Below are 27060 nucleotides of genomic sequence, written 5' to 3'. Positions count from 1 at the left end.
TGGAGATGGATTTTGTAGCTGGTAAGTGGGAGATGGCCGGAGACATCTCAGTGGAGCTGTTGGGTGAGGGCACAGAGGGGTCTGGAGGGCAGGGAGCGGTGAACCTGGAAGTCATCTGCGTAGGGATGGCAGTTAAAGCTCTCAGACTGGATGAGCTCACCAGGGGACAGTATGGGTCAGTATGGGGACAAGGGAAGGAAAAAGGCCTAGTGACTCCCAACTTTGTGCTTTGGGCACCTGCTTGCCCAGCACTAAGATAGGAGCACAAGAGGAAGCTGGTGTGATGGGTGAGGTAGTGATGATTTACAGACAAAGCCATGTTGTGCCTGTGGGATGTCCCACACCGGTAGAATCATAAAGTCATTTAGACTCATAGGAAGTATAGATCTCATTGCTCTTTATCAATGCTTCTCAACTGGGGGCAGCTTTGCCCCCCAAGGAACATTTGGCAACATGTGGAGACATTTTTTTTTTTTTTTGCGGTACGCGGGCCTCTCACTGTTGTGGCCTCCCCCATTGCGGAGCACAGGCTCCGGATGCACAGGCTTAGCGGCCATGGCTCACGGGCCCAGCCGCTCTGTGGCATGTGGGATCTTCCCAGACCGGGGCACGAACCCGTGTCCCCTGCATCGGCAGGCGGACTCTCAACCACTGCACCACCAGGGAAGCCCGTGGAGACATTTTTGATTGTCAAACCTGGGAGGGAGGGAGAGGCTGCTACCTGCATCCAGTGGGTAGAGGCCAGGGATGCTGCTAAACAACCTGCTATGCACAAGTCAGCCGCTGCCACCCTAGTGTAGAATTATCTGGCCCAAAATGTCATTAGTGCTGAGGTGGAGAAACTCTGCTCCATACTGGATTTAACTGAGTGTGATAATAAATGTGAACATTTAGAGAGTGCTTGTTAGTTGCCAGGTGCTAAGCTAAGGGAATAGCTCATTTCATTCTCCCAAAAAGGTAGGCACCCCCACTTTCTTCACCTTACACGTGTGTGCCTGACATTTGGGGGAAGTTAAGTCCCTGCACTCCACCTGGTGGATCTGAGCATTCACCCAGGTCTAGCTCTCAGCACTGTTCAGGATGGCCTCAAACAGAGGGGTATGTGGCAGGATAGGTGGAAACGCAAGAAAAGGGAAAAACCAGAAACAGTAACAAGAGACCCTCATCCTTCATGATGCATTTCTTCCTGAAATGTTTGCTGTTAGAATTTTTTTTCCTTAACTAAAGCTAATACTAATCTTTCCTAAGTAACAGAGGACAAGTGAGCGTACACAATTGAATGCTATAGAAAATCCCAACGTTGACTTTGATGACCTATCTATTTTATCTTCCTTACATTCCCCTCCACTAACATAGAGGAGGTTTTCTATTGCAAAAAGAATGAGTTTATAGTTGAAAACACCTGGGTTTAAATCCTGGCCCCCTCCATTTGTTTGTTTGTGAGCTAAATGTTTAACTTCTCTGAGCCTCAGTTTCTTCATCTGTAAAATGGAGTCAGTAGCACTCCTTCCCACAGTGTTTATGAGGATTAAATGTGACTGTGCGTGTTAACTGTCTTGCACAGTGGTTTACGTATAGTGGGCCCTTAGAAGTGGTTGCAGGACTTTCACTTCTGGATAAGATCGGTGGACTGATTTACTATCCCACCTGAAACAACCCCCCCCAAAAAGGACAAATAATATGAAACTGTTTTTCAAGGTACTAGACATTAGGCAGTGAAGGACTGTGACACCCCACCCCCACCCCAGCAAGAGATGGGAAACAAACGAGGCAAGCCCTACACATGCCCTAGCTTACTGGCTTGAGAAAGTTTTCAGGCTGTGATGCAGGAAGGGGAAACCCGGGTGGAGCCCAGTGGACTCCATGAGTTAAAGAGACAGCTGGGGAGACCAAAGCATCTTGAGTTTTCAGGATAGAATACCAAGGAGGAAAGTGCTGCTCAAAGAGAACCCCCCTTGGGAGCTCATCACCACATGCACGTGAGGCCATTACCTGAGGCTGAGGAAAGAACCACTGGAAAGGGTTAGAGGCAACACTGACTGCTCTGACACAGGGCAGGAAATAGTGCCTATTTCCTTTGGACTCCTGGGGCATTGCATAGCATACACAGAAGGGTTTTCTTTCAGCAGTGGGGAGTTATTAGCTCTATACTGAGAACTCTGGACCCACCAAATAAATCTTAGAAACAAAATCTGTAAGAACAAGTAGACAGGAAGGCAGTAAGGATATGGAAAATTAAAAAAAAATAAAACTGTCAACAACTGGACCTAATTTATAGAACACTCCACCCAACCACAGCCGAGTAATTTTTCTCAGTGCAAAGAGAATGCTTAGCAAGATAGACCGTATTCTAATCCCAAAACAAGTCTTAATAAATTTAAAAGGATTCAAATCATACAACATATCTTCTCTGAAAACAATGGAATTAAATTAGAAATCAATAATAGAAAGATTTCTGGAAAATCCCCCAAACTTGGAAATAACACATTTCTAAATAACCCATAGGTCAAAGAAGAAGTCCAAAGGGTAAGACATTTTGAGCTGAATAAAAACAAAAAAACAATATACAAATGTTGTACATGCCTCTAAAGTAGTACTTAGGGGGGCAACTATAGCACTAAACATTGTAAGAAACTAGAAAAATAAGACCAAATTAAACACAAAGTAAACAGATGAAGAGAAATAATAAAGATCAGAGTGTAAGTCAATGAGATACAAGTTGGCAAACTACAACCTGTGGGCTGGCTCCCTCTTTTTTTTTTTATGGTACGCGGGCCTCTCACTGTTGTGGCCTCTCCCCTTGCGGAGCACAGGCTCCGGACGCGCAGGCTCAGCGGCCATGGCTCACAGGCCTAGCCGCTCCGCTGCATGTGGGATCTTCCCGGACTGGGGCACGAACCTGTGTCCCCTGCATAGGCAGGCAGACTCTCAACCACTGCGCCACCAGGGAAGCCCCTGGCTCCCTCTTTTTGTATACAAATTTTTGCACAGACACAGCCCTGCTCTTTCACTTACGTATTGTCTATGGCTGCTTTCTAGCTGCAACAGCAGAGTAGGTAGTTTTGGCAGAGACCATATGGCCTGAAAACCTAACATATTTACTAGCTAGCCCTTTAAAAGTTTGCTAATCAGAAAAACAAAAAGACATAAAGTCAGTAAAACAAAAAGCTCTTTTTTGAGATTAATAAAATCAGTAAGCCTCTAGCAGGACTGATCAGGGGAAAAAAGAAAAGACACAAATCGCCAATAATATAAATGAGAGAGGTGACATCACTACCAAATACTAAAAGGATAATAAGAGAAATATTATGAACAACTTTATGTCAATATATACAACAACTTACGTGAAACAGACAAATTCCTTGCAAGACACAAACTACAAAGCTCACTCAAGAAGAAATAGGTGTATATGTTATAGAAATTTAATTTATTAAAAAACCTTCCCACAAGGAAAAGTCCAGGTCTAGGTAGCTTCATTGGTGAATTCTATCAAATATTTTAAAAAAAATAGTAACTCTACACAAACTCTTCCAAAAATATTGAAAAAGAGGGAATACTTACCAGCTTATTCTGTGAGGCCAGCATTACCTGGCCTCACAAAATCAGACAAAGACATAAGAAAAGAAAATGGCATACCAATATCCTTCATGAATATAGATGAAAAATTCTAAACAAAATTTTAGTAAATTGAACCTAAAAATAATAAAAAGGACAATACATCATGACCAATTGGAATTTCAGGAATGAAAAGCTAGTTTAACATTTGAAAATCTGTCAGTGTAATTCATCATAATAGCAAACTAAAAAAAAAAAAAAGTGATCTCTCAATAGATACAGAAAAAAACATTTGACAAAACCCCAGTATCCATTTCTGATTAAAAAAAAACCTCTCAGTAAACTGGAAATAGAAGAGAATTTCCTCAACCTGAGAAAGGACATCAGCAAAAAACCTACAATAGATATACTTAATGGTGAAAAGTTGAAGGCTTTTGCTATAAGATCAAGAACAAGATAAGGATGTCCACTCTAACCACTTCTATTCAACATCATATTTGAGGCTCTAGTCAGCGCGATTTGACAAGAATCAGAAATAAAAGGCACCCAGATTGGAAAGGAAGAAGTAAAACTGTCTTTATTCGCAGGTAGCACGATCACCTGTGTAGGTGCACTGGCAAGTCAGTGGGGAAAGGATCGTCTGTTCAACAAATGGTGCTGGAACAACTGGACATCCATGTATAAAAGGATGAACTCCAATCCATACCTTGCACCATATACAAAAACTAACTCATAGACCTAAAGGTAAACCCTAAAACCATGAAACTTCTAGAAGAAAATCTAGGAGAAAACTTATGACCTGGGTTATGCAAAGATTGTTTAGATACAAAACCAGAAAAAATTGATAAGTTGAGCTTCATCCAAATTAAAAACTTCTGCTCTTGGAAACACACTGTTCACAGAATGAAAAGAAAAGACACAGACTGGGAGAGATATTTGCACAGCATATATCTGATAAAGAACTTGTATCCAGAAGATGTAAAGAACTCTCAAAACTCAATAATGAAAAATGAGCAACCTCTTTTAAAAATGGACAAAAGAGTTCAACAGATATTTCACCAAAGAAGGCACATGGATGGCAATTAAATACATAAAAAGATGTGCAACATCATTAGTCATTTGGAAAATGCAAATTCGAACACAGTGCTGTACTCCTACACACCCATTAGAATGGCTAAAAGTAAAGAGACCGGCCATACCAAGTGCTGGTGAGGAACTGGAAGAACTGGAACCCTCATACACTGCTGGTGGCAACATGAAGTGGTGCAATCACTTTGGAGAACAGTTTGTGGCAGTTTCTTAAAAAGTTAAATATACATATATACAAATACACATAAATAAACATACATACATGAAAAGTACTTGAAAAGTTAAACACACAGGCTTAGAGCAGGACCCTGGGTGGGGGCACAGCTGGACATGAGAGCACGTGTCAACCTCTGGGCAAGGTGGATCCAGGTTTTGTAAATGAAGCTTATATGACGTGGGTGGCCCTCCTTAGGAAAAAGAATTGAAAAAAATGAGAAATTCCAGTTAGATACAAACCTGAGTATTCATTTAGGACAAACAAGTGACCACAACAAATTCTTAGAGCCATCCATCTCCAGGTCCCTTTCTTCTGAGTCATCTGGAGATGTTTTTCCAGAAAAGCATACATGGAAAAGCTTCCTGGCAACACCTGGCTTCCCTTCCCCACATGGAACCCTCGGCCACCCCAGCCCTCATGGTCCACGTTGAGTGGGACCCTAAAGATGCAGAGCCGCTGTCCCCTTCTCAGTGGCGGTGCCCTTGCCCCGTGAATGACCACGCAGCTGCCCCAGCTGTGGGTACAATCTTTGTTTTCCATCTGCCTGCACTGTCTCTTGGGCTTCAGGCTCTGCTGTCTCAAGCTCCCTTCCTCTCCACCTCTCCACCGCTGCAGTGCTGCTGCCCAGTTGCTGCCTGGGCCCAAAGGAGCTGGGCTAGTGTGTATATATTGCGGGGCTCAAAAGGCATCCTAGGACCCTGGCGCACCACTCTCCTGAGCTTTGGGCCCCATGGGCCCCTCCAGTCTGCTTTCCCACTACCCAGCTTCCAGGCCTCACTTGTGGCACTCCCCCAGCAAGGATGCACCTCATCCCGTGCTCCAGCCCTCAGAGCCGTCCCCTCGGTTTCCCCAGTCCTCAGCGGCCTTGCTGTGACCACTGTCAGCCTGACCCCAGCAGGTCGCCTCGTTCATGGGGAATGGGGAGAGCAGGGAGTGGTGTCCCAGTCCCAGCCCAGAGCTGGGGACTTTGAATCCCTGGCTCTGCCACGTATTAGCTGTGTGAATTCAGACAGGTTCCTTAATTACTCTGTGCTTCAGTTTCCTTGTCTGTCAAATGCAGATAGTAATAGTACCTCGCTCGGAGGCATTGTGAAGATGAAAGAATCCTAGGAGGGCAGGTGGGTCTGTCAGCTTTGTTAACTAGAAGAATCAGGCACTGCTCTAGTTCACTGGAAGGCAGGTACCAAGAGCTCAGTAAGCACTTAACCCCTGTCTGGTCTCTGTCACTGGGCTGCGGGCCCCAGCAAGGATCAGCCTGGGTCTCACAGTTCTTCTAACTGTCATCCCACCCCCTTGGGAACACAGATCTCTGCGACTCACCCCACCAGCAGATAAGCCCAGTTAGCTTATAGTGACATAAGTGACATATAGCACATAGTGACATTTAGCTGTGCATTTAAGTTGTGTGAAGTTGATTTAAATAAAATACATAGCGAAGCTCCTCTGGCATCCGAACTTCTCTGAGCTGGTGTCACATCTGCATGCTTTTTCCTACTAGTACCCCAGGATGATTTTAATGCTGTGGAGAAATAACAAAGAAGACTAAGGGAGAGAAAGAAACCCAAGAGGGCCCCAAAGCCAGATGTGTGATGTGGGATGTGGGAAGGGGATGGCCTGCCAGTATAGAACCAAAAAGCACAGCTGTTGCTGAGTGGATTTTGGAGAGATGACCTTCTCACACCCCAGGGAATGAAAGCCAGCTGTGGAGAGAGCCCTATGGGGGAGGCCCCCCGTGTCCGCCGGGGTCCCTGCAGTAAGCCTGTTCTCCCTGTCTTGCAGGTGGTGCCGGGGAGCGGGAGAAGGTGCCGGCCAACCCCGAGGCGCTCCTGCTCATGGCCAGCTCCCAGCGGGACATGGAGGACTGGGTGCAGGCCATCCGCCGGGTCATCTGGGCCCCGTTCGGCGGAGGTACGGCCCGTAGCGCGCATGCTCACCCTCTAGAACCCTTGCCTCCAGGTAATCACGCCCCTCCGCCCTGCTCTGAGCCTGCAAGATCCCTCTCGCTCAGGTCTTGCTGGCTGAGTCCCACGCTTCCTACTGCAGACAGGCAGTGTCGTCCTCTTCTGCTGCTGGCCCTCAGGGGTCACCCCTCGGTGGACTAAGCAGGTCCTCGCAGGGGAGATTTGGGCCACTTTTCAAAAACATGCCCTCCTCCGACTGGATAGTCCTGGGGCTTGTGTGTCCTTACCTCCCTGTGTCCAGATCCCTGCGGAATGCTGGGTGTGTATGGGTGGTCTACACTTAGGCCAGAAGTGGACACTCAGGGTCATATCGGATGGCGAGGTACCGTGTCCTTCCCTCTGTTGTGGCTTGTGGCCCCTGCATGGCTCTCTGTCCCTGACCTGAAAACAAAGGTCGCCATTTACTCACCTGCCTCTTTATTCTACACTTTTATTGGGTGCCTAAAATGTATGGAGTGGTATTGCAGGTGCTAAGAATTCAGTGGGAAACCAGAGAGGATGCTTCTGCCCTCCCCTCCCCCTCCATTGTCCTGGGGGAGACAAACGATAGGCAAGTAAAGGTGACTCGTGATGTCTAGTAGGGAGAAACGCAGGGAGCAAAGTGGAGCCAAGTGGGGGGTGGAGGGGGCAATGTGTCAGGTGTTGTTCATTAAGCCAACTTAATGACGTCACCAGGAGATCCAGGGGATGCGGGGGAAGAGCATGCAGGCAGAGGGACCAGCGAGTGCAAACGCCCTGGGTTGGGAAAGGGCCATGGGAACACGAGGACCCTCAGGAAGGCCAGAGGGTCTGAGGGAGTGAGGACAGGGGGATGGAGGACCTGAGGCCTTGGGGACATAGTGGGGCTTCCAGAGTTTGTTCTAAATTGATGGGGCACCAGGGAGGGCTCTGAGCAGGAGACAGACACAACTTGATTTATTTTTATAAGAAGAGTCATCTGGCTGCCGTGTGAGGGGTGGGTCATAGAGACAAGAGCGGCCGAAGCAGGATGGGACAGTTGTTGGACCCGGGTACGGGGCCTGGGCGCGTGTGGGAGTGGAGGAGACCGTGGAGAGCGGTCAGCTGAGACGTGTTCTGAAGGTGGGGCTGCAGGGTTTGCTGATGGTCTGGACATGGGGCTCAGGAGAAAGGAACGCCGCCGCCCAGCTGTGCAGGTGCTATCTCTGTAGGTCGGTGTTCCTGCGCAGTCATCACGAAAAGGGCTTTTAGAAAGGATCACCATGTCAGCTGGGCTGGGGCCACCAACCCCCAGCTAAGTGTGGAGAGGGGCCTTTGGGCCAGCTGTGTTCTGACCACATGAACCATGGACATCCTCTCTCTCCATGTTTCACAGTGTTTGATTGATGCACCATCCAGGCAGGGGCAGAAGCTCACCTTTGGGGGCCTCCTAAATGGCTCCACACTGTTAGCCATGGCCTCCCTGCCCCCTGGTGATCATGGCACCTTTGACCCACAGCCCCAATTTAATGGCCTGGGAAAACCCAAGCCCACCCAGGAACTTCTGCAGCCTCCACGGGCTTCCTCTGGTGCAAGGTGGTTGAAAGTGACCCAATGGCACAGAATTGAGCCCAGACGCCCATGCCTCTGGACTTGGATTTATGACTGGTAGCACCTCTGAGCACCAGGGAAAGGAGAACATTGCCATGATCTTGGCTAGCAAGAGACTCTTTAAATGAGTTACAAAAAGCACCAAGTATTTAGCAGCAATACTATGGAGAAATAAACCCAATTCATTCTTACAACAGAAAACTCTACAGCAGTGAGAATGAATGAACTACAGCTCTACCCAACAGCATGCATGAATCCTAAAAACATACTGTGAGACTAGGGCAGCCCAAGAACATGCTGTGATTCTATTTACATAAAGTTGAAAATAGGGCAGAAGGAAACCATGTTATTTATGGGTAAATAATTAGGCAGCAAAAATATAAAGAAAAGCAAAGAAATGAATGCCGTGAAAGTCAGGATAGCAGGCCTAGTTACACAGGTGCTCATTTTATAATACTCTGCATCTCTGTGCATATGTGCTTTAAATACTTTTTGAATGTCTGCATATTTCACTACATAAAAAAATCAAAAACTAAATAAAACAAAGAAAGGAGAGAAACTAAAGGTCAAAGAGGCTAAGTAATTTGCCCAAGATGACACAGCTAGTCAGGAGGGGAGCTGAGAAACAGAGGCAGATGTTCTGACCCCAAAGGCTGTGCTTTGTCCCAGCCCATCCAGGGCACTGTCACGTCATATGTGGTCTACCTGTACTCAGTGTGCTGGCTCCCTGACCCACACACGTGCCTGTCTGCCTGTTTTTCTCTGTCTCTCTGTCTGTCTCTCTCTGTCTGTCTCTGTCTGTACTTGCTAAATGGGGACCATTTGCAGAATCCCACGTAGAAACCAGATGTGCCCCGCCCCCGGCCTCTTTCCCCAGCGTTTATCAGACTTCTCAGGCTGTGTGCCGTGTGCCGAAGAAGTCACAAGAATTAAAACAGGAACCACCATCAAAGGCGCTTATCTCCTTTCTACCAGAAATATAGAGGAAAGGCAGAAACCCCAGGGGTTGGCGGTGGCAGACATGTCCGGGCAAGTTTGGCACTTGAAGGGGGTCTCCATCTGCCTCTGCAGGTTTCCTGGCAAAGCTGTTATTAGCCTGGGTTCCCCTGGAAAGGAGGCTTAGAGGATCAGCCCTTCTTTCACTGTTTAATAACGGAGCCCGTGAGCCCTTTCAAGCATATTTGTTCTGGCAGAGAGCGGCCACCTCTGACAGGCACCAATGGGCAGCATGCCTGCTGCAGTCAGGGGAGAGCCCGGGCACCCCACAGAGAAAACGCCGACCAGCGGGGCAGGGGAGCCGGTCACTGCCGATGGCCTGCCCAGGGGTGGCCCTGATGGAGTGCCTCGTGTCTGGGCATTCATTCAACCAGTCAGTCATTCACTCGAGGATGTGTTCTGGGGGCTGGTGACACAGCAGTGAGTAGGACAGACAAGGTCCCTGCCCTCGTGGGGTGTACATTCTAAGAAAGGAGACAGACAGCAAGCAAGTAAGCCTGGTGTAGGTTAGATGGTAGAGAGCGCAGTGGAGGCAGATGAGGTGGGGAGGGCAAGCGGGAGTGATGGGGGCTTGGAGTTTAGTGACATTTGAGTAAAGGAGATGAAGGGGTGAGTTACACATATATCTGGGCCGAGCGTTTTGGAGGCAGACGGGGGGGGTGGTTGGAAGAGCAGCAACAAGGCCAGTGTGGCTGGAGCAGAGTCTGTGAAGGGGGAGAGAGGCGGTAAGGGCTGGAAATCAGTAGGGCCTTGTCACGGTGATGACTCTGGCTTTTCCTCTGAGCGAGGTGGTGTCATTGGCAGGTCTTGAACAGAGCAGTAACCAAGCCTGACTCAGGTCCCAGCAGGATCCCTCTGGCTGCTGTGTTGAGAGTGGATGAAAGAAGCAAGGACAGAAACTGGGAGACTAGTTAGGAGCTCGTTACACAATCGTGCAAGTGAGAGGTCATGGCGGCTTGGCTCAGGATGGCATGGGTGATGAGGAATAATTGAGTTCTTGATATATTTTGAAGGTAGAACCAATAGTATTTCCCCTACTGGAGTGGGTGAAAGGTGTAAGAGAATGAGAGAAGTCAAGGGTAATTCCAAGGTGTTTTGATCTAAGCCAACTGGAAGGATGGATTAGCTGTTAACTGAGATGAGAAAGAACACAGGAAGTGCAGTTTTTTGGAAGGAAGATGCAGAGTTCACTTTGGGGCTTATCCTGGGGTACATGTTAGAGGCTCAAGTTTAAGGTATCACGTAGGCAATTTGACATTTACGTCTAGACACCAGGAGAGAAGACTGGGTTGGAGAGAGAATGTGGGGGCCATTGACACATAGATGGGGTTTGAAGCCATGAGGCTGGTTGAGACACCATGGAGCTAGTGGAGGGACAGCAGAGGACCAGGGCTGAGCCCTGTGCTGCTTCCAGGTAGGAAGTCAGGGAGCAGAGGAGAAGCCAGCACAGGGGATGAGGAGAGCCAGGAGCAAGTGGGGTCCCTGAGCTGAGTGAAGAGAGCATCTAAGAAAGAAGTATCTGTGCACTGCCAATAGATCAACCAGGAGAGAACAGATGGTGAGCACAGTCCATGGTTGACTTGTCAAGGGTGGTTTTGGTGGAGTCCTGTGAGTAAAGCCTGATAATAGTGTGTATGAAAAAGGATAAGAGGAGGGGAATTGGAGTGTGATCACAGCCAACTCTTTCAAAAAGCTTGCTGTAAAGGGAAAAAGAGAAATGGGACAGTAGCTGGAGGAGGGAGTCAGGTAAAGAGAGAGTTTTGTTTATTTTTTTAAGTTGGGAGACAAAACAGCAATGATGGTACAGGTGAGGGAGAGAAGAATCGCTGGAGCACCGGTTATCTTTTGTGGGTATAGATGGGAAATTCCTCAATAAAATACAAAGAAATTGAATCCAGCAATATATAAAAGGATTATAACCATGACCAAATGAGATTTATCCCAGGAATGCAAGGGTGGTTTAACATCTGGAAATTAATTAATGGGATACATCAATAGAATAAAGGACAAAAACCACATGATCATCTCAATCAACTCAGAAAAGGCATTTGACAAAATCCAGCACCATTTCATGATTAAAAACATTCAACAGTCTAGAGATAGAAAGTAATTTTCTAAACCTGCTAAAGGGCATCTACAAAAACCCCCACAGATAACATCATGCTTAATGGAAAAAGACTGAATGTTTTTCAGGAACAAGACAAGTATTCTCACTTTCACAACTTCTATTCAACATTGTACTAGACCAGAACAATTCTAACCAGAACAATTAGGCAAGAAAATGAAATAAAATGCATCCAGATTGGAAAGGAAGAAACAAGTAATCTATTTGCAGATGACATGATTTTGTATATAGAAAGTGTTAAGGAATCTACTAGAAATCTATTAGATCTAATAAAAAAATTCAGCACGATTGCAAGATACAAGGTCAATATACACAAATCAATTGTATTTCTATACAGTAGCCCTGGGAAAACTGAAAATGAAATTAAGAAAACTTCATTTATAATAGCATCCAAAAGAACAAAATACTTACCAATATATTTAACAAAAGAAGTACAAAACTTAATACTCTAAAAATGACAATACATTCTTGAAAGAAATTAAAGACCTAAATAAATGGAAAGACATCCCATGTTCATGGATCAGAAGACTTGATATTGTGAAGAGGGCCCCACTGCCCAGTGGATCTCTGGACTTCCATGCCCCACTCTAGGAACAAGGCCCCTGGGGAGGCCCTGTTGGGCAGCACCTCCTAGCCAGCTCTCTGTGAAAGGGGAGAGAAAGGAGTCACATGATACCAGGGCTGCCTGGCATCTGATGGGTGCTCATGGGTGAGTCCTTGCCTTGCCTGGTTATCTGGAGAGAGCCAGCAAGCCCTCGAAGGTGCCTCTTATGTGCATAGGAAGGTGCTTATTAGCAAAGCTGGTTGCGTTGAAGTATTAGAGGAGTCAGAGTGAGCACAGGTTTTGGCATCAGCCTGTGGTCTGTGTGTGATCTGGCTCTGCCCCTTGCTTGCTGTGTGACTCTGGGCATGCCACTTACCCTCTCTGTGTCCTTGTTTGTAAAATTGGAATAAGAATATCTTCTCTGCAGAATTGTCATGAGAATTAAGAGAGAAAATGGATGCAAAGTGCTCAGAACTAAATAGTTCTATTCATTCAACACAGAACGTCTGCCACGTGCAGGCGGGGCACACAGCAGGGATCAGACGGAGCTTCCATTCTACTCCCCAAGACAGAGAGTAACAGGAACGTACATTGTATGGCACAGAGCAATTGTTCTCATCAGAACCACCCAGAAGAAAAGGGAGACTGTTTTATACCCCCCCAGAGTTTCCAACTCACTAGGATTTGTGTTTCTAACAAGTTCCCAGGTGATACTGATGCTGCTGGTCTGCGGCCCACACTTCGAGAACTGCTGTGTTAGAAGGTGGTGAGTGCTACTGAAAGAAAAAAAAAAAAAATACAGCCATTTAAAATACAGTGGTGAGGGTGGGCCTAATGATAGAGTGACACCCAAAGTCTTGAAGAAGTGAGAAAGTGAGCCAGGAGGATGTCAGGTGGAAGTGTGCCAGACCCAGGCAACAGCTTGGGCAAAAACAGAGAGCATCTAATGTGATCTTGAACCAGCTCGGAGGCAGGTGGGATGAGGGAGTGAGGAACAGGGCCAGATGCAAAGGAGCCTGATGGCAGAGGAAGGACGTGATCTGATAGATCGTTAAAAGGGCCGCTCTGACTGCTGACCAGAGCGGGAAACGGGGAAGCCGGGGGACCTGTTTGCAGTAATTCAGGTGAGAGACAAAGGTGCTTACACTATGGTGGGTGGTGGTGAAAGTGAGCAGATTCCAAATCTGTTTTGGAAGTAGGACCTACAAGATCTCTTGGATGTGGGTTTGAGAGAAAGGGAGCAGTGAAGGTGGACTCCCAGGGGTCTGATCGAGCAGACAGGAAGAACTGTCGTTAAGTGAGTGAGGAAGACACGGCCTAGAGCAGGTTTGGGACAATGCAGCAAGACCACAGCTCCATTTGGGCATGTATGAGTTTGAGATGCCTGTTAGTCATTAAACCAGTGGGCATCCTGAGTGGGCAGTTGGATGCAGGAGTCTGGGGGTCGGGGTTAGTGCTCAGTAACTAGTAGCATGGTAACTAACCCCCCCTACCCAGTGGCACTGATGAGCAAAGCCCAGCAGCTGTCCCAACCTTACAGGCAGCAACACAGAGTGACAGTCCTGGGGCCAGGAGCCTGGTATGGGAACGGTGTCCTTGCCAAGGGTGACAGCTCCTTGCTGTGGAGGGGCACGAGGGGCCAGGCGGCAGCCTTGCAGTGGCCGTCACAGCTTCGCTGCCCATGCGGGGCCCCACCGTGATGTGTGTGTGGCTCTCACAGGCCTCTGGAGACTTTCCCCTGAGCCCCTCCAGAGCTGACCGTCCTGTCCTAGGTTCCTCAGAAATCATGGGGGAAAGAGGGGGACGAATGCGGCTCCCAGAAGCCACAGGGCAGGACACTTGACCTGGAGAAAATCCAGCCTCAGGACAACTTGGAGGTACACAAAGCAACCTTGTTAGTCCAGCCGGTTGTGGTCATTATTTGCTGGAATGACATCTCCAAACGGAAGCCCTCAAGGCACAGTCAGATTCAGTATGAAAGGTCACTGACCCCAGCCCAGGCTGGCAGTGGTGGAGCCTGAGATCTTAAGTGGGCCACTTCTCCCCAGCACTACTTACTCCAGATCCCAGCCCTTCTGGGAGATTCAAGAAGAGAAAGTCTTATTTCTAGTTCCCCTGGATGTTAACCCACCAGGCCAGTGGGCCTGGGTCTTTCCTGGCAGCCTTTCCAAAAGGGGAAGGATAGGACTGTTGCTGACCTGGGCTGGGCTTCAGTCACTGAGCCGGCAGAAGGGGCACTTGAGTCTGATTCTGGTACCCTGGGCCCATTCTGGTGGGCCCTGAGGGACCACATGCCACGTGGAGGAGAAATTGCTGCCACAGGCCTTGGACCCCATCCAGCCCCAAGCTCACAGAGGCCAGATCTGTCCTCTTCTTAGTATATGTGTCAGTACACAGCATCCTTGGGCCTCCTTCCCCTGCAGCCCTCAAGGCTTCTCCCCTGAAGTGCTCCAGGAGCCTTTGAGCTTAGATCCCCAGGACAGGGGAAATAGCCCCCAGCCACAGACCCCACTGATAGGCGGCCAGGGAGCCCGGGGCCGTTTACCAGGAGAACAGGGTGGAGGAGCAGCTGCCTTATCTTGGGAGAGCCTGGCAAGCCAGCAGGGGTGATTTATAGGGGGCTGCTCACCACTGCTTCCTGAGAAACTCAGGATGCTAACTGCTCAACTAACTGCTTTTTACCCACCTTGCTGTCTCGCTAAGTCTGCCTTCCCTCCCAGCAGCTGTGGTGGAAATGCCCCTGCAGCTGGGCCTGCCTGGCTTTCCGTGTGTGCTACGAAGAGCTCAGATCCCAGGGCTGGAAAAGAGTTTGTCATGGTCATTGCTAAGATGAGGCCAGTGGAGGGTGTGTGCCAGCAGCACTGCGTGATGTCCTGGTGACTCCCAGCCACAAGGGGAGAAGTTGGGTTGAGGTAGCCACTCTCCAGAGCAACTAATGTTTATTCAGTGTGTCCCAGTGCCGGGCTCTGCACCCCAGTTGACCCTCACAATAGCCCTTTGGAATCAGTCCTGCTATAGCCCCTTTTACAGGTGAGGAGACTGAGCAGCAGAGAGGCTCAAGTAATCTGTCCAGGTCCCAAAGAAGCAAGCAGGAAGCCAGCATTCTAACCCAGGTCTGCTGGAGCTCAGAGCCCTGGGGCTGGATGCCAGGTCCGGAGAGAAGGATGCCAGGAGCCCTCGGGGTGTCCTGTGGTCGGGTTCGCTGGCTCTGTTTCTTCCCAGACAGCCTTGGTCCTCCACATCAGTCAGAGGAAAGAGGAAGGGGTCTCATGCTTGCCATTTGCTACTCTTGACAGTGGTTCATTGTATCAAAATTATATTGTAGAGAGGGACAGAGAGGCCCAGAGAGGTTCAGCAACTTGCCTGACAGCACACAGCAGGGTTGGGAGCAGGGGCAGCCTGCCTCCATGGTTAGCCCATCCAAGGATGCTCTGTTGCCAGGCACCATAGCCTCTGGATCTGCGTTGTCTTAAGAGTGGTGTGGGGACAGGGGGAGGGAGGCAAGACTGAGGACAGAGGTAGTCCCCGAGGTCCTGGACCCAGCCCAGGAACGAGAGCCACCCCAGCTCAAGAGGTCACCTGTCACCAGGCGCTCCTGTGAGAGGACAGATCCCCAGCGTCTCAGCTCCCTGGCCCACCCCAAGAGGAAAGTTTCATGATTATCTTTGCATACCCATCCCCCATCTCAGGCCCCATGGATTAAAAAGACCTCCACAAGGGTGACGTGGGTGTTGACCTGGCCAGGGTTTAACCTAGAGTTCACTGTGGCAGTGCGCATCAGAGTCCAGAGCCTTCTAAATGGGGGGCGGCTGTAGACCTCCATCCATCCGGGGAATCTGGGCAGGAGGTTGGGTGGAGGGATTCCCTACAGATTGGCCAGTCTAACTCTCTGACCATACAGGTGGGGAAACCGTGGCTCAGAAAAGAGAAAGCAAATCAGTTGCCAGAGCCCTCTGCCTACCTGGGAGGACCCTCCACCCCCGGAGCAGGTGCCTCCCCTGAGCCCTTGGACCCTTCTCTTTAACATGGGCAGAGCTGATCAGACCTTGGGGACTGTGGGCCATGGGGGCTCCAGGCTTTTCCAGCAGGTTGAGGGCAGGATACTCCCTGATTTACGGCCCCCTGGCCCCGTGAACCACCCCTCCCACCTTCACGTGTACCTGAACTCTGGGAGGGGAGAGCACCGAGCCCCTCTCCACGTTCCCAGCACTGGGGAGGACTTCAGCCCCCACCCCGCACACTAGCATCAGGACCAGGACTAGGGGGCCTCCCTGGCCTGGGGCACAAAATTTAAGGGAGCAGCAAAAAACTCAGTGATCGGGATGAATATTTTATTTAATTTTTTAGAATGAAAATTTAATGCAAAAAAATCCATTGTGTTAGTTTCCGATTGCTGCTTTAACAAACTGTCACAAATTCAGCAGTTTAAAACAACACAGATTTATTTGCTCACCCTTATAAAAGTCGGCAGTCGGAAGAACTGAATCTTTATGATATTGAAGATAGTGAAATCATGGTGTCGGCAGGGCTGGTTCCTTCTGAGAGCTCCAGGGGAGAATGGATCTTTGCCTCTTCCACTTCCTAGAAGCTGCTCACATTCTTGGCTTTCTGCTTCCCTCCTAATGTTGCCTCCTTTTCTGTAGTCAAATTTCCTTCTACCTCCATTTTTTAAGGCCCACTGAGATAATCTAGTATAGCCTCTTGTCCTCAATCCTATCTGCAACATCCCTTTTGCTAGGTAAGGTAGCAACGTCACAGATTCTAGGGATTAGGACATGGACGTCTTGAGGGGGGCATTGTTTAGCGTACTACAACCATGATAAACAGACTATCAAAATTTTAAATAAAGACAGGATCTGTGGGTGGGATTAGGGTGAGGCAAATGAGGCACTCTCAAAGTCTGTGCAAGTACAGGGTCGGATCCTGTCTTTATTGAAAATTTTGATATTTTGTTCATCATGGATTTTTTTGGCATTAATTTGTATTTTTTTAAATGTCGCAAAAATATTTCTCTTGATTACTGAAATTTTTGGCACCCCCTTTAACCTTGCACCTGAAGTGCAAAATTCACTTGCCTCATTCTAGTCTAGGCCCTGCTTTAGTAAGAGCAGGAAAAGTGACCCTACCCTACACACTGGATTTCAGATAAGCTCCCACCCCTTCCAGCCCCAGGGCTCCCCTAAGCCCTTCCCTTACAGAATTCTGCCCACAGACCCCTGGGGACCTCACCCCTTCTTCTGGTGTTGCAGGGCCCCAGCTTTGCTTCTCTGTCCACCTGCCCTCCTGGTGAATGCCTGAAGCTGTGCACCCATCTCGGTCCTCACATTTTGCACCCTCTGGAAGTGGGTGGGATTGTGGGGTTTTTTTCTGTGGGATAGAATCCCACTCTGGGAAGAACTCAGGCTTTGCAGAAAGCTAATATAGGTTTGAATTGAAGATCTGTCACATACTAGTTGGGTGACCTTGGGAAAATTACAAAACCTCTCTGAGCTTCAGCTGCCTCATCTGTAAAATGGGACATTAATGCTCATACAGCTCAGGGCTGCACAAGACGCTTGTGTTAAGTCCTAAGCACCCTCCGTGGCACCGGGGCGCTGGCTCCTCAGCAAGGCAGAGGGTTGGAGCCCTGAACACCAGCTCCACAGACAGCAGCCCAGCTGTAGACTGGGCTAGGCACTCACCCCGATGCTTGACCCAAACCGAAATCACCTGGCCTCCACCTGGAACACCTGCCTCCCATTCTGCGGGGAGGGGAATTTCCTAAAGCGAGCCCTTGACCAGAAAGAAGGGGCGGATCATTGGGGAGTTGCTAGTATTCCTACAGGTGCCTGTAACACCGAGCGTTAGGAAGAAGCGGGTCAGAGGTCTAAGCCGGGAGCGCCACGGGTGCCGGGGGCCGAGTCCAGGAGCAGAGTTTCAGGAACTCGCCGGGCCCAGGCCCTGCCTCCCTCGCTCCAGGGTCCGGGCCTGAGGCGGGCGGCGGGCAAGACGCTACCTGCGCGCGTGCCGGGCATTCCTACCGCCGCCGCGCCGCCGCGCCCGGGCGCGCCATGGGCCTGATGCCGGCCGCGCGGGCCTCCTCCGGGTGCCGCGCCTGCCCGCGGTCGCCCTGCCGCCTGCCAGCCTGCTGCGCTCCCGCCGCCGCCCGAGGTACCGCGGGAGGGGGTGCGGGCGCCCAGCGAAGCCGAGCGGAAGCGGCGTCCCTGGCCGACAGCGCGCTCGGCCCCGGCCCCACGCGCGGGCGAGGACAGCGCTGCGCCGGCGGGTCGCGGGGCGCCCAGGGGGAGGGAGGGCGGCCGGGGTGGGGGGCAGCAGCGGGACCGGTCGCCGGGCTGGGGGAGCGGGCGCGTGCGTGTTGGGGGAAGAGGCAGCGCTGGGACGCCTCCTCCTACCTCCCGCCCGGGTGGTGGGCATCCCGCGTGCAGGGATGAAGAGCCTAGTCTTCTGGGGCGGGGGAACTTGCAAAGGATCACCCCACCACCACCACCACTACTGAGAGGACCAGGCAGGATGCCAGCTCTGGGCTACCGACTCCAAGTCCAGTGCTCAGCCCACGTTTGCCTCTCCAGGCCTCAGGAAGGCACCCGTGTCTGGGCGTGGGGCTGGCTAATACCAGAGGGTAGGGGTCACTTCTGCCCTGGGGACCAGCTTGCCTTGGGCAGGACACCCCCCAAGATGTTGCCTCTCGCTGTATTTCTCTTCCCTGGGCTGATTTCAGCCTCTTGGTTGTTGAAACTTGGCTACAGCCCAGACAATTGGTTACAGCTGTTCCGAGCAGAGCTGAGGCTCTGTAGTACCTAGCAGAGGGCAGTGCCCGTAGGCACAAGTGTGGGAGTGATGGAAAGTGGATTTACAAACCGTGGGGTGCGTGCACGGAGGATGGCAGGTGTCCTGGGGAGGGGAGTAGAGAACAGGAAGGGTTTACCCAAAGTTTGTGAATCTCTGGAGGGAATTTAAGAATTATTGTCCTCATTGTGTCTGCTCTCTATGTGCCTCTCCCCGCAACTGGAGAGAGCCCTAGTATGGCCAGAGCCATGCTAGGAGACTGAGGTCTCCCCTCGGGGATCAGCTCCAGAGGGAATCTCAGCTGCCTCCCTTCCCTGCTGGGACCCAGGGGCAGGCAGAGCCCACCCTATACTGGGCTGGCCCTCCTGGGTCAGGAGAAGGCCACATTTATCAAGCGCCCGGTGCCGTAGGCTCTCCCGTGGCTGCTGACGGCCCCATGAAGTGGCAGAGACCGAGGCTCAGAGAGGTTGAGGACGGTGCCCAAGGTCACCCAGGACAGGGATCTGAGTCAGCTGAGTGCTGGGCCTGTCCCTTCCTGCCCCTGCTTGGGATTCTGGGGAGAGGGTAGTGAGGGCCGGGCTTTGCCAGGGAGCAGCTGGCAGGGGAGGAGGCCTGGCCCAGCTCTGAGCCCGTCCGCAGGTTCATCCAGAGGAAAGGCAGCCTCTGCCAGCTTCCTCACAAAGCGCCGGCTGTGCCACTGGAGAAGAGTGTGGGCTGAGCCCTCGAGGAACCCGCACACTGGCTGGGTTTCCAGGGATCCGACAGACCTACTGAAACTGGTTCTTGGCAAGGCTCCCCCTCTGAGACGTGCCAGGAGGGCTGAGGAAGTTCAGCACAGCCGTTCCAGGCCCTGCCAGGCTCTGGCTGAGAGACCCTGACGAGGGGAGTGGTGGGCAAGGCCCCTGGCTGAGGGAGGCCAGACCTGTAGCCTGAGCACAGGGCGCCTCCAGCAGGAGGAAGCTGGGAGCGGAGCCCTGGGAGGCTGAACTGGAATGAGCCTTTCCTGTGGGGCTCCCGGAGCACCTCCCCACCAAGGGTGGTGAGGGGGCAGCTCACACCTGAAGCCTGTACAAGGTCGGATGCAAGGCTCCACGCCGCCCTGCTGGGAATGTGGGGCCAGTCCTGGGCCTGGTGGTGGCTGGGAGCAGGGCCTCGGGGCAGCCTCTAAAGACAAGTGGGATCATCCCCATTTTATAGATGGAGAAACTGAGACCTAGGAAAGGAGGCCACTCTGCTCCTCAGTGGCTTAGGATGTGCACCCAGACCAGTGCAGGTGCAGGCTCAGAATCTTTGTCTCTGTGGCCTTCAGCCTTGACCATCACCTGCCACCTGTGTTCCCATTTCCTATCCCTAGCTCAGCGCTCTCGCCAGGCTCAGCGCTTGGAGGCCTCTGGGGGAGTCTCATCATTTCCCAGAGCCCCTGAGCCATGTATGGGGTCAGTGCTCACCAGGGCTCATGGTCCATGTCAGGAATGGGGGCTGCCATGCTCCCAACCTCTTCAGTCAGGCTCTCTCACACCCACCCTCCAACCCCTGGGGCCCTTGTCAGACCCCCCCCGGCCCCCCGCTCATGTCTGCCTTGGGGTCTCTGCTCATGCACACCCTCAGCACCCCGCACCCCGCCTGTCTGCCTGGCTATCTCCTGCTCATTCTTAGACCCCAGTTCTGATGTTCCCTCTTCCTCTAAATCGCCTCTGTTTAGAAGCACCCGGGATCCTGTGGACTTCCATTTCCTGGCTCTCACAGCCCTGTTTAGGGGGCTGGAAGAGTGGTCTGGAAGGCTTCACAGGAGGAAGCAGTGGTTGAGCTGAGGTTGGGAGAGGGCTTCAGAGACGTGGGAGCCGCCTGACCGCAGGCACCGCATGAACAGCGGGGCTGGCCATGCAGCAGTTGCCCTCTGCCTGGCCCAGACTCTGTGCCCCAGAAGCTGGTGGAGGGAGGGCGGCAGGCCCTTGCCTCTCTGCCTGCCAAGTTTGGATTTTATCCTGGGTGGAGAGGAGGGAGGCAGCAAGGGGTTTTCAGCAGAGGAGCCCGTGGTAGGATTTACACGTTTACTAGCCCTCTGGGCAGCTCTGAGACCCTCTAGGGCCTAGAACAGGGTGGGGCACAAACGCAAGAGTGATGGAAGGGTGGATGGATGGATGGATGGACGAATGGACAGGTAGACAGCAGATGTCCTGGGGACAGAAAATGGAAGAGTAGGAAGGGCTGGGGCCAAGAGGAGGCTGGATGGAATTACCTAAGCTTTGTGAATCTCTAGAGAGAATTTTAGAATTCCTTTCCTCAGTGTCTCTCTTCCTTGACTATGGCCTTCAGTCACTGTGAGCTGAGGGTGGGGAGCTGAGTGCATGAACTTGGGACCACAGAGTGTCCTGGACTGTGTGTCCACCCTCCTTCGCTCAGTGCTCCTTGACCTCTGTTCCAAGCCCAGCATTGGCTCAGGACTGGGGAGAGGAGGTGGTTCCCAGTGAGGATCCGGGCAGAGGCGAGTGTCTTCACACGGTCAGTGGCAGAGGGCCAGGGAGAGAGCCCAAGAGCACTGTGGTTGTGCTGAAGGGAGGATCTGGGGCAGCTCACATAGGAGGGGACACCTGAGCTGTTCCCAAGGGCTAATAAGAATTGTACACAGACTGAACAGGGAAGAGTCCTCCTGTGCACAGGCCAGGCAGCAGGAAAGCAGATGTATTCGGGATGCTCGCATAGTGGGTAAAGCGGAAGTGAAAGGGACAGGGCAGGGGCCTGAGTGGGGAGGAAAGCAGGAGGCAGGCGTCAGGGATGCAGTGCCAGGCTGACTCCTTCCCCTCTTGAGGACCCTCTGCTTATGGGCAGTTCCCCCTGTATGTTCTCTGCCTGCTCATTTGAGGTCCTAGCAGATGCCTCTGGTCACGATAGGCCTGGTTTCCCATTTCTACCTTCTGTGGGTCAGGGCCAGTCTCCTACTTCATCCTGGCCCTGGGGGGAAGTCTGTGCCATGGAGACTGAAGCAAAAGAGGTGAGTACCTGGCAAAGCCACATGAGTGAAGTGTGGACTGGATGTGAGGCAATAGGGAATGGTGGGGTCTGTGGAGAATTAGCAAATACATGGGCTATCAAAAGGGCACAAGTGCCACTGAACTCCGTCAGTGTAACCATTTGGGAATTCCGGCCAGGTGCCATGATATCTGTGGATTCTTTTTTTTTTTTTTTTTTTGTGGTATGCGGGCCTCTCACTGTTGTGGCCTCTCCCATTGCGGAGCGCAGGCTCCGGACGCGCAGGCTCAGCGGCCATGGCTCACGGGCCCAGCCGCTCCGCGGCATGTGGGATCTTCCCGAACCGGGGCACGAACCCGTGTCCCCTGCATCGGCAGGCGGACTCTCAACCACTGCGCCACCAGGGAGGCCCCTCTGTGGATTCTTTTAAGAGAACCTGGGAATCCAGATTTTTATATGAAATCTCTGGATTTTAAATAACTAATTTAAAAATGTTTCAAACATCTTACTAGCTCAACAAGAGCATGTGGACCCATGTGGTTCATTGCTGGGCATAAGTGAAGTGAGAGGGAACAGTGGCTCTGTGTCCCCGGACCAACCCAGGCCACTCTCAGGCTGGGCAGAGAGGCCAGGATGCTGTGCTCAGGGCCATTGACTGGCCCATCAGGCCCCACCCCTGTGGGCAGGGGCAGCTTGGCTCTCCCACCAAATTCCAGAAGGCAGACAGTTTTTCCTTTCTTGTCAGTATTCTAGCCTCTGCTTACCTCTGCCTGTTGTCCAAATGACCACATCCTTGGGAGCTACTGGTGAAGAAAGACAGGAGAAACACAGGAAGCGAGGAAGCTGGTGGGTGGATAGCATCACACAGGTATCCATGCTCCAGCATGGGTGGAGAGCAGCAGTGTGGCGTAGAACATTCTCTGGACCTGGAGCCAGACTGCCTGGGTTTTGTTTGTTTGTTTTTGTTTTTTTAATTTTTATTTTATTGGAGTATAGTTGACTTACAATGCTGTGTTAGTTTCAGGTGTACATACAGCAAAGTGATTAAGTTATACATATACTCATTCTTTTTTAGATTCTTTTCTCATATAGATTATCACAGAATAGAGTTCTCTGTGCTATACATTAGGTCCTTGTTGGTTATCTATCTTACATGTAGTAGTGTGTGTGTGTTCATCGACCCCCCACGTTTCCCTTTTGGTAACCATAAGTTCTCGATATCTGTAAGTCTGTTTCTGTTTTGTAAATAAGTTCATTTGTATCTTTTTTTAATTAGATTCCATATATGAGTGATGTCATTTTTTGATATTTGTCTTTCTCTGTCTCACTTCACTTAGTATGATAATCTCTAGGTCCATCCATGTTGCTGCAAATGGCATTATTTTGTTCTTTTTTTCACTGAGTAATATTCCATTGTGTATATGTATGTGTATATATATATATATGGTATCTTCTTTATCCATTCCTCTGATGATGGACATTTAGGTTGCTTCCATGTCTTGGCTATTGTAAATAGTGCAGCAGTGAACACTGGGGTGTATGTATCCTTTTGGATTATGGTTTTCTGCAGATATATGCCAAGGAGTGGGATTGCTGGATCATATGGTAGTTCTGTTTTTTGTTTTTTAAGGAAGCTTCATACTGTTCTCTATAGTGGTTGTACCAATTTACATTCCCACCAACAGTGTAGGAGGGTTCCCTTTTCTCCACACCCTCTCCAGCATTTATTGTTTGTAGATTTTTTTATACAAATTTGGCTGCTAGTTTAGTCCACAAATTGTTATAATAGTTTTATTTATTTATCTATCTATCTATTTATTTATTTATTTATGTTGGCTGCATTGGGTCTTTGTTGCTGTGCGTGGGCTTTCTCTAATTGCGGTGAGCGGGGGCTACTCTTCGTTGCGGTGCGCAGGCTTCTCATTACAGTGGCTTCTCTTGTTGTGGAGCATGGGCTCTAGGCGTGAGGGCTTCAGTAGTTGTGGTGCATGGGATTAGTTGCTCCGTGGCATGTGGGATCTTCCTGGACCAGGGACCGAACCTGTGTCCCCTGCATTGGCAGGCAGATTCTTATCCACTGTGCCACCAGGGAAGCCCTGTTTGTAGACTTTTTGACGATGGCCATTCTGACCTGTGTGAGGCGATACCACATTGTAGTTTTGATTTGCATTTCTCTGGTAATTAGTGACATTGAGCATCTTTCATGTGCTTTTTTGCCCATCTGTATGTCTTCTTTGAGAAATGTCTGTTTAGATCTTCTGCCCATTTTTTGATTGGTTTTTTTTTTTGACATAGAGCTGCGTGAGCTGTTTATATATTTTGGAGATTAATCCCTTGTTAATTGCTTCATTTGCAAATATTTTCTCCCATTCTGTGGGTTGTCTTTTTGTTTCGTTTATGGTTTCCTTTGCTGTGCAGAAGCCTTTAAGTTTAATTACGTCCCATTTGTTTATTTCCGTTTTTATTTTCATTACTCTAGGAGGTGGCTCATAAAAGATATTGCTGCGATTTATGTAAAAGAGTGTTCTATGTTTTCCTCTAAGAGTTTTATAGTGTCCGGCCTTACATTTAGGTCTTTGATCCATTTCGAGTTTATTTTTGTGTATGGTGTTAGAGAATGTTCTAATTTCATTGTTTTACATGTAGCTTTCCTGTTTTCCCAGCACCACTTTTTTTTTTGAGCATGATATTTGCATTATTTTATTGATTTAAAAATAATGAAAGCAAATTTATTGGAAGAGCATTATTTTATTTACATTTAAAAGAAAAAAATTGGCTATATTGACAGGCAATATTTAAAAACCTATTTCAGAGATCAATATTTACAGCACTTTCTTTAAAATAAAACATTAACAAATCACCAACTAAATCATAAGGAATAAGCACAATTTTGTAAGCTTTTTTGGTAAGGCAAAATGCATATTATGGATAAAAGATTAACTGTGACAATAAGCTATTATTTTCTATCCTAAATGCATGCTCAGCATCCAAGTACAGGATAGCATGAAGAGCATCCAATAATAGATATCAGCCAAAACTTCAAAATTACATTCAAGATTTTGTTTTTACTTATAATTAGACATGACAGTGAATTCACTGCCTTCAAGATATTTATTGAAGTTGGGGCTTCCCTGGTGGCGCAGTGGTTGAGAGTCCGCCTGCCGATGCAGGGGACGCAGGTTCGTGCCCCAGTCCAGGGGATCCTGCGTGCCGCGGAGCGGCTGGGCCTGTGGGCTGTGGCCGCTGGGCCTGCGTGTCCGGAGCCTGTGCTCCGCAACGGGAGAGGCCACAACGGTGAGAGGCCCGCATACCGCAAAAAAAAAAAAAAGATACTGAAGTTGGTCTTCTAAATATTTAGAAACAGTTAATTTTCTTAGAACATGGATTTTTTAAATGGTTATCAAAATTCACATATTAAGCTTATAATGGTGCCAGGAGTATACTCTTTCTACCTTTTAATTTTATTTTTTACTAATTGTGAAAATGAAAATAGAAATATTCTAATACTGATTACATAGTATCATGTATTTACTAATTATATATGTATTGTGTATGTACTATGTATTATGTATGTACTAATTATATAGTATTGATACTTAGTATTTTCTAAGGTTGGAGGGAAAATCCATTGTTTTTGGGTCAAGGACTTACTCAGCTACAGTCCTGTGTTTCAGGCATGAAGTGTTCAGGCATTTTATTTTATTTTATTTTATTTTTATTTATTTATTTATTTTTACAACTTTTTTGGAGTATAATTGCTTCACAATGGTGTGTTAGTTTCCGCTTTATAACAAAGTGAATCAGTTATACATATACATCTGTTCCCATATCCCTTCCCTCTTGCGTTTCTCTCCCTCCCATCCTCCCTATCCCACCCCTCTAGGCAGTCACAAAGCATCGAGCTGATCTCCCTGTGCTATGCGGCTGCTTCCCACTAGCTATCTACCATACGTTTGGTAGTGTATATATGTCCATGCCTCTCTCTCGCTTTGTCACAGCTTACCCTTCCCCCTCCCCATATCCTCAAGTCCATTCTCAAGTAGGTCTGTGTCTTTATTCCTGTTTTACCCCTAGGTTCTTCATGACATTTTTTTATCTTAAATTCCATATATATGTGTTAGCATACGGTATTTGTTTTTCTCTTTCTGACTTACTTCAATCTGTATGACAGACTCTAGGTCTATCCACCTCATTACAAACAGCTCAATTTCGTTTCTTTTTATGGCTGAGTAATATTCCATTGTATATATGTGCCACATCTTCTTTATCCATTCATCTGATGATGAACACTTAGGTTGTTTCCATCTCTGGGCTATGGTAAATAGAGCTGCAATGGACATTTTGGTACATGACTCTTTTTGAATTATGGTTTTCTCAGGGTATATGCCCAGTAGTGGGATTGCTGGGTCATATGGTAGTTCTATTTGTAGTTTTTTAAGGAACCTCCATACTGTTCTCCATAGTGGCTGTACCAATTCACATTCCCACCAGCAGTGCAAGAGTGTTCCCTTTTATGCACACCCTCTCCAGCATTTATTATTTCTAGATTTTTTGATGATGGACATTCTGACTGGTGTGAGATGATATCTCATTGTAGTTTTGATTTGCATTTCTGTAATGATTAATGATGTTGAGCATTCTTTCATGTGTTTGTTGGCAGTCTGTATATCTTCTTTGGAGAAATGTCTATTTAGGTCTTCTGCCCATTTTTGGATTGGGTTGTTTGTTTTTTTGTTATTGAGCTTCATGAGCTGCTTATATATTTTGGAGATTAATCCTTTGTCAGTTGCTTCATTTGCAAATATTTTCTCCCATTCTGAGGGTTGTGTTTTGGTCTCGTTTATGGTTTCCTTTGCTGTGCAAAAGCTTTGAAGTTTCATTAGGTCCCATTTGTTTATTTTTGTTTTTATTTCCATTTCTCTAGGAGGTGGGTCAAAAAGGATCTTGCTGTGATTTCTGTCACAGAGTGTTCTGCCTATGTTTTCCTCTAAGAGTTTGATAGTGTCTGGCCTTACATTTAGGTCTTTAATCCATTTTGAGCTTATTTTTGTGTATGGTGTTAGGGAGTGATCTAATCTCATACTTTTACATGTCCCTGTCCAGTTTTCCCAGCACCACTTATTGAAGAGGCTGTCCTTTCTCCACTGTACATTCCTGCCTCCTTTATGACAGATAAGGTGACCATATGTCCGTGGGTTTATCTCTGGGCTTTCTATCCTGTTCCATTGATCTATCTTTCTGTTTTTGTGCCAGTACCATACTGTCTTGA

General features: G+C 49.0%; 1 protein-coding gene across 7 annotated transcripts in view; it reads left to right on the top strand.

The window, feature by feature from the left end:
- Positions 1-27060, top strand: part of ARHGAP22 (Rho GTPase activating protein 22) — a gene marked incomplete at its 5' end in the record, with an annotated part of 200371 nt that overhangs the window by 146529 nt on the left and 26782 nt on the right. For 4 of the 7 annotated variants that reach the window (XM_079715532.1, XM_079715530.1, XM_079715533.1 and 1 more), the window contains one exon: positions 6641-6769. The exons of 1 other annotated variant lie outside the window; for it this stretch is intronic. In XM_079715532.1, the coding sequence (XP_079571658.1) occupies positions 6641-6769 (129 nt within the window). Of the gene's footprint in view, positions 1-6640; positions 6818-27060 lie in introns of all 7 variants that reach the window. 2 more of the 7 variants (XM_079715529.1, XM_079715531.1) reach the window with 1 other exon arrangement.

Source organism: Hyperoodon ampullatus (genome assembly GCF_949752795.1).
Source record: "Hyperoodon ampullatus genome assembly, chromosome: 1".
In the NCBI taxonomy this organism is placed as follows: domain Eukaryota; kingdom Metazoa; phylum Chordata; class Mammalia; order Artiodactyla; family Ziphiidae; genus Hyperoodon; species Hyperoodon ampullatus.
Note: the sequence above shows the minus strand (reverse complement) of the source record. Positions and strands in the feature narration are given on the sequence as shown.